Genomic DNA, 16,373 nt, shown 5'->3' on the forward strand with positions numbered 1-16,373 from the left:
GATATAATTTCTCCTTGCCCGTAGACATGTTCCCTAGAATTTTCTTTCGAAGGCTGAGTCCTAGTTTACTTAGTCTCTTTTTATGGAATCCTTTCTATGCCTTTGGTCATGGTGGTATAAAAACTGAAGGAAATTCTATTTGACTGACGTAATTCATCAGTATAATTTTCATGTTGTTTGCATGTTTGTGTTTATACAGGGAGAGTTTTCAAATTTATTTATAGAAAAAACATGTTACTTTGTGCCTCTCAGAAGCAGCAGATCAGAGTCTTATCTGCCCCTATTTGGGTGAAGATGTTTTATTTCACTTGATAATTCTTTACTTGACATTACTTTTTAAATTTTTTTTTTTTTAGCGAGAGACATTGTTAGACAGTGCATGTAGTAGCAAATAGACAAGGAGTCATATGGGCTAACAATGATGGTCTGCAAACTATCGAAGACATTGATCTATTCTAGAAATGTAGAGAGAGAAATCTTCTGGTTTATTTCTCTAGAGCTGGAATTCTATTACATTACTGTATATGGCTCATTTGGATTAGCCTTGCAGTAAGCTGGCATGCAGCTCTGTTGATTGCTAAATATTGTAATTCAAGTGTAGATGCATTTGCTTTTCAGATCTTTATTGCCCTTTCACCATGCTTTCGAAATGCACAATATTTACTGAGTGCTTAGCAATATTGCTGAATGATCTAATTTATTAGTCTTGTCTCTCTTAAATTCTTATTTCTTAATAAGAATGAAACATGACATAGTCTGAAAATAATAGCTTTTAAGCATGGAGAATTGTGTAAAAAGCATTTGTTGCCGTTCTTCTCAGATTGCAGTTCAGTGTCCACTATTTAAAGTTGTATTTGTTCCTAAAATTATATATTTAAAATGTATAATTCTGACTATAAATCAGTGTATGTTGACAGGTATTGAAAATCTTAAGTATCTAAAATACCTTTTAGAGTGCAGCAGCCTATCTACTGCAATGAATAAGGATCTGATACTGAAGTGATGTGCCATCAGTAGGTTGGGGTTTTATTTATTTATTTTTAATTGATACTTACTGAAAACATGGCACTGAAGTCCATTTGAGTAGCAGCGAATCTCCTTGAGGAGATTTTAGTCCATCACTGATTCTCTTTGTTATTTTATGCTAAGGGCACAATTGCAAGATTTTCGGGAGAATCTTTCTTTCTGATCTTTCTTTTGGTCTGTTCAGGGTAGATATGGAATTACTTAACTAAATATATAGGAAACGGACAGAATCTGGACAGCCCTTTAATGTTGAAGAATTACAGAAAAATATAGTCTCAGATGTCTCAAATGATTTTTTTTTTTTAGAATAGTAATGCAAAAAAAGAGGACTTGATACTGAAAGAAATTCAGAGCAATAACTTGTCAATACACTTGGAACACTGTTAAATTGTGCAGTAATTTCTAATATTTAAAGGAAGCTCGATGTTGGGGTCCTACCAAATGCACCACAGTTTGGAGCTGCGATCATAAATCAGCTGGGGTTTTTCCTGTGTTGTGAAATGTTAAGTGTCGTGCCAAAAGTGTGTTCTCACTACAGTAGACCCTTACCCATAGGCAGCAAAGACTGATGTTCTTCAAAGACTGAATTATTAGCAATTGAATTTATTTGCCCTACAAAGTCTTTAAGAAGTTCTAACATTTGACTTCTCACTGTAGGCTCTTCTTAATGTCAGAAACCATACTGAATTAATTACGGTTTTGGCAATGATCAAAATGATTATAACTTCAAGTCCTAAATAGGTGGCTACTCAAATGTATAGCATGCAAACTAAATCTAACTAGGCTTTATTTTTTTATAATTAGAAAATCTGTTTGTTATCTGACTGCATTTCAGAAGAAACTTCTATAACCTTGTAACCTGTAGGCTAAATTAGATTTAAATAGAGTAAACATCTGAAAATAAAATGCATTTTAAGCCATTTTGCATTTTTGTTTTTAACCTTGTAATGTCTGAAGGTTAAATGGTGATGTAACGTTATATATAACTTGATTTCCTAGTCTGCCTGAAAAAAATGCACCAATTTTCAATATCTGAATTGTTCTAACAGTAGAGCGCTTAGATGAGGAGAGGAGATAGGAATGTAATTCAGACTATAGTAAGACCTTGTGTCTGGAATGGGAATCCTTTCCTCCACTTTTGCTTGATTATGACCCTTTTGAGTGCTAATGTGACACTTTAAGCCATTCATATAGAAAATAGACTAACTGCTTGATGAATGGAAGAATTTCTTTCCAGTCACTTCCACTGCAACAACTTCAAAATGAAGTCCATGATTTTGTACATTTGTCCTCATATTTACTCAAATTAAGTTTTCATTGCACATCCAGGAAATAGTGTATAGTGGGATCCAAACTAATGAAAGTTTGAAGATTTAGAGTATCACAATAATGAGACTTCTCCACTCGTGTCAACAGTCTTCCCTGCCCCCCCTGCTATATCTTTAGGAAAATGCTGCAGATCTGAAGGATGGATAGGTTTTAGAACCCAAAGATTTGTTCTTTGTTTTAATATGGAGTTGAAACTTCCCAGAAAAAATGGCTTCGATTGTACTCTGGGAGTGAGAAAGGTATTAGGTGTCTCTTTCCTTTTGATCTTTAGTGGGTCTGAGGGTACACAGGATGCATATGCAGCCCCAACAGTCACTGTTTTCTGAACAGTTCCAGGCTCATGTACAACTGTGTATGCACTGTGCCTTTACACTGGACAAAGATCTCCGGAGAAGTTGCTCTTAGTTGACTTATTTGCTGTCATGGCATGTCAGATGAAATCTCTGACTGAGCCTAAGAGAAAAACAGTCATAATCATTTCTTTTGCCTTTTCTAGGTAACATTCAGGTTTCGTGGATTGATGATACGTCAGCATTTGTATCATTGAGCCAGCCAGAACAAGTACAAATAGGTAAGCGTTTCTGAATTTACTTCAGTATTAAGACTTGACTTCAACTGGCTAAAATGCTAAAAATACGGTAAAATGCTCTGAGCCAACAGGGTCCGTGATTCTAATGGCAGAACTGCTGACTTGATTCAGATGCTATAGGAGTAACTAAACTTTTACAGTACCAGCACATGTGTTGCAGCAAAGACAAGCTCAAACTGGACTTGGTTGAGAGTTTTGTGTTTCATTCCATGACCTTCTAAGTACCTGAATCTGTAGGTAGAGTAATGCTAGTTTCTTCACTTGATGCAGTATTTATGAAGGTTATGTACTGTTACTTTACTCAAAACAGAGCTATCGAAGACTTTTATGGCCTTTGCCTTCAAATATCCTTTAGATTGATACACGTTTGGTTGGGTTTACATTTGCGACTAACAAATGCAGTGGAAAGCCTTTCGGTGTAATATGGAACACATGCAAAATAATCGTCTCCCAACAGTTTGGACTGCTGATGTGTCTGTCTACAGTTTCTAATAATGTGCAATCTCTCCAGACCTTAATTTTTTAGCTTTTATTTGAACTTTTGAGCTTAGCTTTGAAAAAAGTTCATGGACATAAGTTCTACAGGAAGTATGCATGTTTTAACTTTTTTCTTGAAAGTTCATTGGCTTTTTAATATATTGCTTCTTGATTTGGATTTTAGGAGAGGGATTAGTTTAAAAAAAAAAAAAAATTGTGCGTTCCTACATAAATATTCTTAGTGAACCCACATTCCTAATTCACATAACTAGGACAGATAGCAATATTTTAGTATTTACAGTTGTGCAAGGTACTCTAGAAAGAACCATTTTCAGTATAGGAAGCTGACTGAAAGCATAGAGCAAAACATTATCTAATACCGTAAGAAAAATACGCAATAAGTAATGCTCTTGAGAAATCATCAAGAATTAGTGAAGAATTAGGTAAAAAACCAAAGGAAGATACCAACATCTCTGAATTTACTGAAAATACTGCTTCCAATTATGAGGAAGGGTGGGGTTTTTTTTATTTTTTTGTTGTTTGTTTGTTGTTGTTTGGAGGGATGAGGTGAGGGTGTTTTTTGTTTGTTTTTTTTTTGTTTTTTTTTTTTTTTTTTAAGATTTTTGATTGATTGTACTTAGTTCCACAAGCTCTTAGTGGTTTCTCTATTTCTTTTGGGCATATATTTGAAGACTGGCCCATAAACTTACTGCTGGGAACAATGACTGGAAATGGACTATTATACATGATTATTTGGGATACATTATAGTAGTGTCATCTGTATTTACTTCTGGTACGCTTGCATCTGGTATGCTTGCATCAAATGCTGTGGAGCACTTTTGATTAAGTGGCTGAAATTTTGTTGCGCTCAAGAGCTATCCTGCCAGAATTCCCACGATTAAGTTCTAAAAAGAAAAAAACAAGTGAGAAAACCCTACTGAGTTCACCATCATCTATCTTGTGAAGCTCAAACAAAGAAGCTTTCAGGTTCTGGATGCATAATCAGTGTGTCTCTCTAATTCCTTATTAACATCCTGTGAGTGTTTATCATAGTTCCTCATACATAAATATCTCTGCAGAGGATTTTGAGTGCTTACCAGCAGCCTCCTTACATCAAATACTTCATAGCAGCAAGAGCCATTTTTTTTTCATCTATATATAGATATAAGGACCATATAACTTCTAGTGAGAAGTTCCAGATAAAGAATTATGTCAAAATAAATGTGGCTCTTATTTTAGCTAGCTCTGTAACTCAGGAAAGCATCGCTAGCAATTCTTGCATGTGTCATCTTAGCTTCTTACCTCTGAAGCATTCAGGATTTATAAACTGTATGTATTAGAGTTAGTGGTGATACCAGCACACCATCAAAGGTCTGAGGGAAATGCTGTTCATGCAGCAGCAAGTACATCACAAGGTTGGAGGGAATAAGCTGTAATTTAAATTACCTGAAGTAAAAACGTGCTCTGAGCTGTGCCATCATAGATGACATGTTTGTGAAGTAACAACTTATTTGAAGTGTCTGAAGATTTTTATTTCAGACCCGATTAGTTTTATTCAGAGTTTGGTCTCCATGTGTGAGGTATAGACTGAAAAGAAGTTGAATAAAGGGTTGGAATTGTTCCACTTTTTTGTCTTTCCAAGAAGATTTGTCTTTGTTGTGAAATACAACAAAAATGTGTTTTGTACTTTTTGGTTCAGTTGTCCTGATGTACAGAATATCTATAGGTCATTGTAAGTTTATGTATCCGTGGCTTTTTTCTCCTTCCTCTTTTCAAGCTGATTGCTTGTTTCTCTGAGTGGTACTTGCAAGACTTTGTTTTCAATAAAACCCATGTGTTTTATGCCATTTCATAAGCTGAAAGGCTTCCTAAATGCTGCTACAGTAGCTTCCCCACCGCTATCACTTGAGTTACTTACCTATTGTCCGAATGCTTGGTGTACACGTTCACCACCACTATATATATTTAAAAAAAAAAAAATATATTTTTTGTTACAGCAACTACATACTGTGGAAAGAACTGAATGTCTGCAGAATATTTAAACTGAATCTTCCTGGCACTGCTCTGTGCGTGTGTCTTTTTTTTATGCGTTGACAAACAGGGAAGCTTGTTCTGTGGCCTAAGTGCTAAGAAACAAGTTACTTGTTTGAAAGCTCAGATGATTATAGTCTTTCATAGGTTTTTTTTTTTTGAAATGAGGTTAGTAAAATCTCATGTACTGAAAGCATTCAGCCAACCAAGCTGATAAACTATAGCAACTTTAATTACCAAAAAGCTGTGCGATTTTTTTAACTGTAAAATCACTTAAATGTCTTAATTTCTTTTTCCTATAATAAATACTTTATAATCAATTCCGTTATTCTATTTCCTGATCTTAAATTCTTTAATGAACTGCTTTAGCAATAAAATTCACTATTTGTACTTGTGATTTAGTGAGCTGTGTTTAAGCGAAGAACCTAGGAAAACTGATTATGTGGCCTGTTTTTTAATCTGTTTATATAAATATGCTTGCATCTTCTGGACTATATAAAGAGCCTTGGAGAACTGTCAAACAGTGTGATACAATGCAAGATGTTGCTGCAGACATATGTTTATGCTTACCTCTTTAAGATGTTTCTGTCTTTGAGCTGGTATTAATACATGTAGTTAACAAAGCACATGTGCAACAGAAACATTTATGTAAAATAAATGAATTGAGAACATGAAGAGCGTGTGGATGTTTCCCTGTATTCATAAGGTGATCAGATTTGCATCATATATGAGTAGAAGCACGGTAAAAATTGCCAGACTTACTTTACATCCTTTTAATAAGGGAACTTTGTAGGAAAAGCTATATAAATAGGATCAGTTTTGTAATAATCTGGATGGAGTGTTATCTGATTGTAGATCTACCCAGGTTTTTTTAAATCAGTTCAGATCTGGGAGGTGTCTTTATTTTTTCAGTTGCAGCAGCGATTCAGAATATTTGGCTGAACTGATGTAACGTTACAGGACTGAACAGCAGATCATGTAAAGACTGATATGCAGTCATCCCGTCATGTACATACCCAGGTTAACCAGTCGATCAATCTGGATTGTTTCTTAAAAACTTTTACGAAATGCCTTTTTATTTTGTTCAGCCTTGTAGGTATTAAAACAGAATTTGAGACATGTGATTTGTCCACATAACTAGTTTTGTGTAACTGTATCTAAGGGTTGTATTGAAATTGTGATGGTATTGTGTCCTAAATACAGAGTTTTTTTTTCCATGCTGCTTTGAAAAGTTTTGCTTTTTGAGATGAATATTTACCTGACTAAAAATGAAAAGGAGGGGGGAGGTTGGAGGAGATTTTTTTTTTCCTTCAAATTGTTTTTCACATTTCAGATAATTAATTATAATTAATTTTCATGCTCATGCTTAACCTTTAAATAACAAATCTCTTAAAATGTGACACTTTGTACAAGCTGTTCTATGCTGTCTCTGTTGCTTCTAACTCTTTTGGCTTCAGGTATTTTAAATGGCCTAAAACCTTGTTCATCTACACCCTGGGAATATGTTGGATTTCTCATGTTAACATGCATAAGAATGCATTTTGAATTTGTAGGTAATAAAATGTATCTGGTCATTCCCCAGTGCTCTTTAAAACAGTGTTCCTGAGTTATGTAGTTTCATGAATGGTAACCATTAAGACTTGGTCAAAAAGTGATTGATAAAAGATTGTTTCATATGCTTTTCTTTTTAAAAACTATAAATCTGATTAGCTGAATTAAACTAGTGGGTAGCTTTTCAAATTTCACATGGTAATCATTAGTGTGTATGTGGCCAGGGAGAATGCATGTTCCAATTTTTTAATTCTTTAAGTGTTACCTTGAAGGACCTATGAATCTTTGCATAGTATAAAAAAACTTCTTTCTTCCTTCTTCCACTTATTTCTCTCTGAAAAAATAAGTAGGGGAAAGGGCAGTATTTTCAAAGGCAATTTTGGAGCTGCTTGTAAATTTTGAACTGAATATAGCATGCTTAAAACAGATAAAGTAGAAACCTCGGTAAACAAGAAGCAAATCCCTTAACCTTCTCATTTTGCTGCTGCTTATAATAATGTCCAAGAATCTTCACTTTATTTGGTTATTCATGCAACTCGCATTGGCAGCATTCTCTAATTTAGTATGAGTAGAAAAGTCTTGTTCTTGTATAAAATTGTGTTCCTCTTTACAATTAGAACATAAACTTCAGCTTGAAGTGGAAGCTGCATTGAGACAAATGTCAGTGAACTGTTTCATAATCGGGTGCCTGCCGTGTCTGTGTATGCCAGCTGTACCTGCACAGTTAGTGGGGGAAGATTGGTTTTGAGTTCTGGTGGGCTGTGTTCTCTGTGTCACTTGTTGCTGTTGAACTGCTATGTTGTCATTTTAAAGCCAATAATGAGTTCATGAAAGTGGTGTTTTAGGTGGCTCTAATTTGTCACTTTTGGCAATATGCTCTGCTGTAAACTGAGTTGCAAGTTACAAGCATCTGTTGACAATAAACAGTCTATTTTCTGTTGAGGTTTGGTATTCAAGGTAGGTAATTAATAAGAATTTGTTAAATGGTTGATACTCCTTTAGCTGAACTTCTGGGAGACAGAACTTCCTGTTGACAAGTTGTATTTCATGTGGTCTCAGCATTTGTCGAACATGGAGCATATGCTTTTTAAGTGTGTGGCAGAAGATACAGCAGTGTGCACTCTTGTAACTGATAAAGACAAGAAACTTCAGAACCAACTTTTGGTCTACAACTTCTAGCTCTTTTGGCTTGCTAAGTAAGCTTGATTTTGGATGCCGTTCAGCTTTATATATTTATAAAGCTGGCTTTTCATCTGGAAAGGTTAGTATGAAATAAGTACTGTTTCAATACTTCTTTACGTTCAGGGACCTAGACATCATACAAATAGTCTGGAAATGGTGGGGAAGATGGGAGAGACTTCAGCTTGTCTTAACTTTAAAGTAAACCCAGTATTTTATTTTAATAACTTGATGTAACCTGAAGTATTTCAGTGTTTCAACTGTGTCAGTATCTGAACCATTCTGGGCAGTTAACTAGTTTGTGAGTCCTCAGTTAGTATCAGTGATAACCCCTTGTTATTCATGATTTCTTTGAATTTTGTTGCTGGCCAGCTTCCATTGACTTTCTAGGTCGCTGTTCTAAAAAGAACCTAGATGCACTCTTAAAGGGAGGTTTCTTTAGATGTTTTTGCACTTGTGGAGTTTTATAGGCCTTCTAAAATGTACTCTTAAAAAATGTTGTTCCTTGAGGGTGGGTTAATTTCTAAAACATGGGAAAAGTCTTATAAATGTTAGATGTTTCAAGTGCTCGAAAGTAAAATTGGATTTCTGTGCCAAGACATTAGACATAGCTATATGTTAATGAAAATAATGGACAAGTTTATCCATCGTACTTCAAATATATACCTGGTTTATCTTCCCTTAGCAGCTAACGCTTGTCCTTAATTCTATTTACCTACGCTTAGGCGCAGTTTAATAACATCTGTGTTCTGATTATGAGCAACTTCTACAATATTTTGAGACCAGTGGTGGTTCTTGAGAATCTTCCTGAGAATGTTTTTCCTGCTGTTTTAAAATGCAGTAAATACACTTAACCAGAAATTTTAAATAGTATGAAAAGCAACTGCTTGTCATAAATGGCAAGCATTGAAATAATGTTAAGTTGTTCCATGTGTTGGTGCCCTGATATATGAGCTCGTATAGAATTTACTGTGTGCAAGATATCTTCTTCCTCTAGGCAGTGAGTAGACCAATGTATTTAGACAGCAGGAGAGCAGTAGACTAAAGCAGGTGCAGCAGCTGAAACTGTGACGGCCTTTCAGTGATTCTTGTTTAAATCATTAATCTTTCTGAACTTGTTTCTCAGACAGGGCTGGACTTCATGGTTTATTAGCATTTTGTAAGGTTTACTATAGAACCTTGCACTTAGCATGAATGCTTACCAGCAAAATTTAAAAATATACACGTGTTTTGAGATTGTGTGCATTATCAGTCTCTTCTCACTGAATTTGGAGAAATGGCAGGTAATATCTACTGTATTGCCCAGATTCTTTGAAAAATTATATTTCATATGACTGTGTTCTCACCAATAGGATAATGTGAAATTCTTACCAGATGTGTACGCCAGGCACGAAGTTCCCTTAACCTAGACCAAGGAAGCTGGAGTTGTACTGCAGTCTGTCTAATCTCAGCCATTACTTTTATTTTACTTTTTATTCGAATTATGTGTAGTCTCAAAAAGTTTCTCTAGCTTTTTGTGATTTTCCTCTCTCCTCCTCCCATCAAATTTTGGATTCTTGAGATCCACAAGGTTTTGATGTTTTAGGAAAGCTTGCTTTAAATTTTGCATCAGTGGCTTTGCTTATGATGCTAAATTTGCAGTGTTGAATCTTACGTGATTCGTACATGTGAGACGTGTATGTATGTGCAGATATATATTAAAAAATTTGGTATTTCTCATGTTAATTTTTGAGTGGCTTGAATTCTTGTGCTGTATCAAAATGGCATTTAAAATGAGAAACTAAGTGTTGTAATAATTGTAGTAAGATATAATCACCTTGTAGATGTGTTCGACATGATTTTCACGCAAGTTGGATTTTTAAAAACATACATTACCTTGAAACTGCATATAGTTTTTAAAAGATTGTGATGATTTGTTATATGTGCCTGTATGCTATGTAAGGACTTGAATGAAATGGTTCCACTAGGAAGATCTGTGCAGCTAGTCTGTAGGTTTTGTACTCATGGGTAATAAGGGTTATCAAAATGGGTTAAAGATTTCATTTTATTGGGGTTGCCTTTTTAGATGGGGACAGCATCAACACACTTGTTTGATGCAGTAGTGAAAATGTTATTTCTGGGAATGGGGTGCGATCATTCCTGTAGCAAACTGTATCTGATAGATGAACTTATTATCTGGATAGCTCTTTTTGAAGCAGCGGACATGTGGAGCATTAATAGGTGCTTCAATTGAAAATGTCTGTGTTAATCTTGAACAGTCTTTGGGCAGCACTGCCATGAGGATGTCTCCAAGCTCAGTTCACTAGTTCTTGTTCTGAAGTTCTTAAAAAGTGTCAGGAATGTCATCAGATTTTGCAGGAGTGTGTTTCCTGCAATTGCTCGGTCTTAGCTGAAATGTCTAATTTGCTGCTATTAAAACGTAGCTAATGGTATGTGCTGGTCGTAATCCTTCCTGGTTACATAATGGGGATGACTCTTTCCCCACTCCAACAGTGAGCTCTCACTGCTTTTCTTTTGCTGGTTCTGTGTCCAGAAGAAATAGAGGAAAATTCCTGCTGGTTCAGTGAGGTGAAGTGGCTCATCAGCAGGTCAATACACACCAGAAATGCTGTAAAGGAGGGCACGGGACCGGGTGGCTTGGAGCAGGGGCTAAGGAGCAAGGCATGGGATTCTCCCATTTGGTAACAAGCTGTTAGATGAAATCAGCAGTGTAGCCAGACTCTGGGTTCTGTTTCTTTCTGAAAAGTCTTTTAGATCTGAGCTCTCTGTGCTTTGAGTAATAATAGACAGTGAGACCTTCTATCTGACTAGGATGGAAATGTTCTGTACATTTTACACGTCTAATTTGTAGATTAACAGATCTGAACGCTTGAATAGTACTCCTGGAAATTAAAATTCTCCAGTGTTGATTTAAAGGCATTTCTGTACTAGCAAATGCAGGGAGTGAGATGTGGTGAATTTCTACTTGTGTAGTTAAGGAATCTTGACTATAACTAGAAAATGAATTGCTGGTTGATATATTCTAGTCATGGTTTTACAGTGGAACCTCTGGTATAAATCATAATATAGATAGCTATTTTACAACTTTCAGCATTAGTAATGCAGAATTAAGAGGACTGATTGTAGTCTTGCTTTCAGGCACATGCAGCTGTATTTCTTCTCACCAGTTAAAAAAGCAAAACAGAAAAATACCTCTACCCTATAAGTTTGAAGATAATAGGTTTTTTTCTTAATATAATATTTGAAATTTTGACTACCTTTTCATTTGATTTGGATTTTTTGTTTAAATGAGTTAATGCATTTCACAGCTTTTGTTTCAATTACTGAGGTATTTAAATAGGGTGCAAAGGTTAAGTGGCTTGAATTCTTTCAGTAATTAAATAACTGCACTTAAAGTTAAAATCCTTTGTAGCAATCTGCATACACGTGCATAGTGTGAAATGTCTCGGTGGACTATGCTGTCATCTGTGTTCTTTGTCAAGAGAAGTATTTTGAGTTTAGAACATTGTCTAAGGATCCTACCTCTGTGCTTTATACTTGGCATGTTTTCTTTGTTCTGTAAAACCATTTTCTTTCAGATCATCTGTTCATTTTCCTATTTTCTCCAAAATGGAGACTCAAAGACTTATTTTGGCTTACTCTCTAACTTGCCATCCTCCTTTGCAAAATCAACAGCTGCTTTGTCACCACATTGATACTGCTCCTGCTCTGGATTCAAATGTCAAAAGAGATGAAAAATCTTTGTAAACTAGGCTTTTTTTAAAGTCTATTTTAAAATCTGTATTGGCACCTTTTGCTATCTTAGGCTAACACAGGAGAAGAAAACAGAGATGGTCAGCACCGTGCAGATTGTTGCTGTTATCAAATATAATTCAGAGAATATGGATCCTTCAAATTGTTAAATTACTTATCTCCATCAGTGTCTAGCACACAGATTCCTTGGAGAAAGGAAATGCAGCTTCACCAAGCTGAGTTTGTGTTTCTGTGCAGTCAGTATGCAGCTTGTGAAATTAGTTATGAAGTTAACTAACAAAGTGGATATATTTTGTAACTTGGAAAAATGTTTTCCTAGCATAGCGATTTGCCCTTGAACATTTTGTACTTAATTCTGTGTCCGTGTCTCTGAACAAAAGTGGATTTTACAAAGTTAAGATTTTCTTCATGGGTGCCAAAGATTAAAGTAATATTTTTACCTCAGTTGATCTGTTGGTGTTTTTTCCTAAACAAAAATTTTTAGACATCTAAATTTCTAAGCATGTGAAAATGATCAGTCAAGAATTGCTTCTTTTATTTTAGTAAATGCAATACAGATGATTTCAAAGAGCTGTATTTTCTTAGAGTAGTTTGAACAGGTGGTCTGTGTTGGGGAAATTGATAAAAACTTTAGTTCTCTAACAAAATGTTGAGACTTGGCACTTTTCAAATACAGTACCTTCCAACCTGTTTAATGTTTGGGCAGCTGAGGGGCAATGCATAGGCAGAAGTTCGATAAGTTCCCTTGGGAAAGGGGGGAAACAGGCATGTTAAATAATTGAAAACTTGTTGAAGCACAGATATTTTATGACTGAATGCTAGAACTGGTACGAAGAGACTTGAGGCTTCCTAATAGCTATATTGAGGCTGCTTTTCTTATCAAGGAGTAAAAGATGGAATAAATCATTCTGCTGATCTCTGAGACAGTTGACTGTAGGTATATTTCTAGAAGTACATTGACTAAGTAAATACTTTTTTAACTTCAGGGCTTTTGAAATTTTCTAAATGATGCTGGGATCCAAAATCACACTGCATTACAGGTTTCAAACAATTAGACTGACTTCCACACGGTTAAGGAAACTAATTAAATTTTAATTTCCTCCTGACATCAGAGCAAACAAAGACTTTCCCTTCATCATGCTTCAAGGCAGGATGATCCTAGAGGGTCTTTCATGAGATCTTGATACCTTGTTTTATTTAATTCTTAAATTATTTTTTTTTTCTTTTTAGTAAAGAGTTTGCAATGAGGATTTTTCTTCTCTTTAACCTTCCTTGAGGACAAGGATCTCGAGAAGCACACTGATGAAGTGTCACTTCATTCAGCAATGCTGGGCAAGGCTGCTGTAGTTACCTTGGCATGTGCAAAAGGGTTTCAGTGCAACAGTGCAGCTATTATGGAAAATGAAAAGCAGGCAATCAGGCTTTCTGTAGCTGAATTAGCAGTTATTTTTGACTTCCTTTAGTCACAATTAAAATATTTTTTTGACACTATTAGAAGTAGACCTGGGCAGGATACTTCTTTTGAAAGTGGAGAAAACTATTTTCAGGGTAAGGTTTCATCACAACAACAGCTTTAGCGAAGGGTATGCTGAATACATCCAGATCAACAAAATAGCTGTCTTGCTACTAGTGCAGGTTGATGGCCAAGGCTTTAAAGAATTGTCTGTCATATGTAGATGTCTTACTGTGGTAAATTAATGAGGTCTTAGATCAGTTTTGACAGCAACAGTATTAAATGGTTTTACTCTCCTAAAACTCCACTGTGCTGTTCATTTGATTGGTGATGAGTTGGTGTAAGCATTCCAGATGAAAAGAATTAAAAAACCCCAAAACAATCAAAAAACAGACAAATAAACAACAAAACAAAAAAACCCACAACAATCCTCCAACAAACCCACCACAAATAAAAACCCAACACTTTAAAAGCTGGATTTAAGGAAACGAATATTCAAGTGTTTCTGTTGAAATATAAATTAATTTGAATCCTACTGGCCTGCTAACTGTCAAAAGTAACACAGTTTAGCTAACTTTTTTGTAATATACTACATAGGGCAGTTATTCCCAGCATCACTACTTTCCTCCCAAAGAAACAATAAAGTAGGCAGCTAGTTTTGAACTTCATTCTCTGTAGGTACTGGGAGAGTAAAGAGCACGAAGATTGCGAGATTGAATCTGCGCTGTATTTCTATACTTGAATGAGTTGGGGAAAACTGGTGCCTGATGGTAGCGGAGACAAACGATTTAAAAGAGATTTAAAAGAGGAGATAGGAGTAGTGCTTTGCTAGAGAAAATAGGAAACAGTGAGTTTAATATTGAAGAATGCTTACGGTTATGATAGATCTCAAGACCAATATGACATAAAGACACACCCAGAAAAAACTGAACTGGGAAAAGGACAAACTGGATAGAATAGAATAAGAGCAGAAATCAGCAGAAATGTTGGCTAATTAGTGAGAATTCTGTCAAGTTCATGCATCTCTTTCTGAGAGAAGCCAACAGACAGTGTGCCCAATGCTTTTTATATTGAGTCAACAGTAGCAAATATCAGTAACTTTCATAATTCTAGTGTGAGAGGCTGGAGAAGTGCATTTAAAATTTCTGATCAGCCAATTAGTTGTGTGTGTAACAGTGTGATGCCTTGCTGCAGGAATTGTCCAGGTATGCTTAAAGGTCTGAAAATTACATATAGGCTAAAAAAAGAAGAATATTAATATTACAGTGCCCATTTCACTAATGTTTAACATAATGTAGGTGAATTATGCTTATGCATTAATAAAAGTCCATGACCACGTGATCACGTACTGTTTCTTTTGGATTTATGGCTTCTCTGGGAATATGTTAATACATTTGATGTGTAGGAATCCAACCCTGACTGAATGCCCTGTATAGTGGACAACTTAGTTCCATTTAGATTAATTTAAAAGATACCCTTAAATTTGAGATGCTGAGTTTTTACTGCTGCACCTAGCACTGCTGCTTCAGCTCCTGAGCTTTACTTTGACACACTGGACAATGCCATGATGAAAAAAGTGCACATGCAAACTTCTGATTTTTTTAAATGCAGTATGAATAGCCCTAGAAGTCAATAAATAAGGCTGTGGAACCATACAATGAGTAATGAGAATAAAACAAAATACTGAATTAGCTACTCACTAATTGAACACTACGGATGCGACTGAGGCAGCAGTCCCATGTTTTAAGTAGACCATGATCAGATTAATGTAGCATCTGTACAGAGGTCACTTTGAGGCTTCACGGGTGAATTTTTAGTATTTCATAAACTTGAGTGATTAGTGTTGCAGCCTTAATCTGTGTAGTTCTGTGTATTTATTTTATTTACATATTGTGGGTTTTTTACCTACACAGTTCACTTACATATTTGTCTATTTATTAAGAGACTTAATATTGTTAGTGGCCATCTGTCAGGATTTTGCTCTGCATGAGAGCAAAGACTTGGTGAAAGACTATCTTTGTACACATTACTCTTGGATCACTCAGTGTCAGCCAGCCTGTTTAACAGCGTGCCTAGTAACTGGGGAAGATGCCGTCCTCTAGAAATGCTTTTCCTAAAATAATGTACAACTACTATTATTCTACCATAAGACAGAAACTTAACTTTACGGCTGCAACTAGTGCAATGAAATGCAGCCGTGTGGTTTCTCACAGAAAGATTTGTCTTCTCTCTTGATTTAAATAAATAAGTAAATAAACCCCCTGCATTCTCTATTTTGTTTAGAATTCACAAAGCATTCTAGCAATGCATTGCTTCTATTGTTGATGTAGAGCAATTGTATTTTCATTTATTTATATTTATATTTGTAATGTATTTGCTTTGTTTGGCAATATAGACAGCACTCATCAAAAGCAACTAAACTGGTCAAGGGGCTGGAAAATAAAACTTATGAGGAGCGGCTGAGGGAGTTGGGGCTGTTTAGCCTGGAGAAGAGGAGGCTGAGGGGAGACCTGATTACGGCCTATAAATACTTGAGAAAAGATGGTGGGGAGTTAGGGGAAGGGCTCTTTACATTAGTGATGGGTGATAGAACAAGAGGAAATGGGCATAAGCTTAGTCAGGGGAGATTCAGGTTGGATGTTAGGAAGTATTTCTTCTCTGAAAGGGTTGTCAGCCACTGGAATAAGCTGCCCAGGGAGGTGGTTGAGTCCCCATCCCTGGATGTGTTTAAGAATAGGGTGGATGAGCTACTTGAGGATATGGTTTAATGGGGATTAGGGATGGTTGGACTCGATGATCTCTAAGGTCTTTTCCAACCTAGAAATCTATGAATCTATGAAAAAAGCATCAAGAGAAAAGGTATTTTAAACTTTTACAGGGAGCTGCTCTTCCGTTCAAGACCATGCAAGATTAATTTATCTGTGTGGCTCCTTAGACTTCTCCATATGTCTTCATTTCAGTTGTTCAATGCATGAAACAACATAT

At 35.8% G+C, this 16,373-nt stretch overlaps 1 protein-coding gene across 4 annotated transcripts in view; it reads left to right on the forward strand.

The window, feature by feature from the left end:
- The window catches only part of PARN (poly(A)-specific ribonuclease), a 61,733-nt gene that overhangs the window by 32,698 nt on the left and 12,662 nt on the right, over nt 1–16,373 (forward strand). For all 4 annotated transcript variants that reach the window (XM_086622095.1, XM_086622096.1, XM_086622097.1 and 1 more), the window contains one exon: nt 2,852–2,926. In XM_086622095.1, coding sequence (XP_086478221.1) covers nt 2,852–2,926 — 75 coding nt within the window. The remainder of the gene's footprint in view (nt 1–2,851; nt 2,927–16,373) is intronic.

This window comes from Tauraco erythrolophus, chromosome 17, assembly GCF_009769465.1.
Source record: "Tauraco erythrolophus isolate bTauEry1 chromosome 17, bTauEry1.pri, whole genome shotgun sequence".
NCBI classification, from domain to species: Eukaryota; Metazoa; Chordata; class Aves; order Musophagiformes; family Musophagidae; genus Tauraco; species Tauraco erythrolophus.